This window comes from Vigna unguiculata, chromosome 7 (genome assembly GCF_037176805.1).
Source record: "Vigna unguiculata cultivar grain cowpea cultivar isolate G323 ecotype 2 chromosome 7, ASM3717680v1, whole genome shotgun sequence".
NCBI lineage: Eukaryota > Viridiplantae > Streptophyta > Magnoliopsida > Fabales > Fabaceae > Vigna > Vigna unguiculata.
Window position 1 is genome coordinate 27,471,797 of NC_140798.1, and position 2,015 is coordinate 27,473,811.

Sequence of the window (2,015 nt, forward strand, 5' to 3'; positions counted from 1 at the left end):
GGTGACTTTTTTACCATCATAGTGTATTTTCGTTATAAAATTAATGTATTAAAATTGTATCAACCGTAAAAGAGTTGAAATTATTACAGCTAGATATAATTTTAATTATGTTTAAATTGAAGTAGTGTCATACTGTGATATTTTCAATTTTGTAATAAAATAAATTGAATCATGCACTTGTGTGATAATTTCGATTCGATTCATTCAATATAAAACTAAAATTATCACAACATAACACAATCTCATCTTTTTTACAAAAATTGTAATAACTTAACATGATTTCAATTCATCGTAATGAAATCACTTTAGCATGACAAACTTATTCGTTTTAAAATTGTATCAATTTGGTATAACTTTTCAGCACTTTATTTTTAAAAGTTGTACCATGATTTCATTATGAAATTACATATAATGGTATAAAAACCCGCAATTGGTTCTCTCCATAGTCTAACCCCTTTATTTAAGAAAGTTTGATGCAATCTATCTTTTTCCGATATTATCATTCTTATTAGTATGTTGATGTCGTAAAAAAGGAAAAACTGTCCATAAACAGAAAAGAAAAGGAAAAAAAAAAGAAAAAAAAGAAAACTGCAGTGGTTTGATGACAGAGGCTTGGACCTAAACTAAAATAAATAGCATAAAAACAATGTCAAAGCCTTACAAAGAATAGAGAAGTTGAGTAGGATACGAAGGCCTATAAAAGTGTGGTTGAGCTTGGTATGGGTTTGAATGGCCAAGAGAGGCACACTCAAAAGTGGACTCTGACTCTATTCGATTTGGATGGGCATCTTTTTATCTTATGTTCTCCCAATTTCCTAAAAGAATCCTAATTTCCTTAGCTATAGCTGAACCTGCACCTGCACTACATGCGTGGCTACACCACACACACACACTAAACACTGCTGCACTTAACAATATTATAATAACTGCATTATTCTCAGGTTTTCCTCTATCACTCTCTTGGTGTTAAATAACAAAGAAATTGTCATGTCGTGAGAGAGTTGATAAAGATAAACAGTGGGATTAGGAATGAAGAATGGGAGATTTCAATATCTCAAGACAAAACTAAGAGGGATTCTATTCCTTTTCTTTGCCCACAAACCTTTTAACGATTCCTGCGCTCAAACAAACCAAATTTTATTAACCCTTCCTTCATACACCACCCTCTTCAACTCCCTATATATACATACATTCCCATTCTCTAACACTTTCATATTTTTCCTCTCTAATTTCTGCATCCAATTTTAAAGGCTCCTCAATAGTATGTTCGCCAAGACGCTGAAACCCTTCGCAGAAAAACGTTCCCAGCGCGGCGTCGTTTCGTCCGCGCCGACCAAGAAGCTATTGAGACTTCCCCATGTCTTCTCCAAAATACTAGAGCTTCCTTGCCCCTCCGACGACGACGTTTTCGTCGAGGAAACGCCGCAGTCTTTTCGCTTCGTCGCGTCCTGCAACGCCGGTGGCGTGCGAGCGCTGGCCATCGAGATTCTCCCCGGGATAACCAAAATCGTGATCAAGAGGATGGACGGCACTGATGTGGCGGTGGCGGGTCAGCGCCAGTACGGTTCTCTAGGCGTTGGTCTCTGGCGGTTCCGGCTTCCGCCGTGGACCCAGCCGGAGATGGTGACCGCCGTGTGCAGCGGCGGAAAACTGATGGTGACCGTGCCCAAGAACAAAAACAGAGGAAACTGAATTAGAGGCGTGTGCTTTGCAAAACTACTTTGTATATAAACTCTTCAACCGTGCTAGTAGCATGATCTTGGCTTTTTTTCTAATAAAATCACGGTTCTTTTTCACTTTGCTTATTTATTCGGCTATGGTGGGTCAGTTTTCAACAACTTCTTTAAATTTTACTCGCTAGTTTTGTTCATAAGGTTAACTTTGATTTCGTAAGCATCTAAGTGGTTTAAGAGAATTTAAAGAATTGTGATGCTTTACATGTGGTCGTTAATTTGCAGAGTATCATTCTAATTCCTCTCATTTGTTCGTATTCATCCCTCAACAAGTCAAATGAA

The 2,015-nt window shown here is 37.7% G+C and overlaps 1 protein-coding gene across 1 annotated transcript; it reads left to right on the forward strand.

Annotated features, from left to right (window-relative positions):
• Positions 1-918: 918 nt before the first annotated feature.
• LOC114191275 (uncharacterized) lies at positions 919-1,796 on the forward strand. The gene has a single exon (XM_028080446.2). It carries the CDS (start codon positions 1,264-1,266, stop codon positions 1,690-1,692), a length of 429 nt encoding a protein of 142 aa, XP_027936247.1. The 5' UTR covers positions 919-1,263; the 3' UTR covers positions 1,693-1,796.
• Positions 1,797-2,015: the final 219 nt, after the last annotated feature.

Bases quoted from the DNA above. Each gene is read 5' to 3' on its own strand.
- LOC114191275 (XM_028080446.2), top strand. From the start codon at position 1,264: ATGTTCGCCAAGACGCTGAAACCCTTCGCAGAAAAACGTTCCCAGCGC.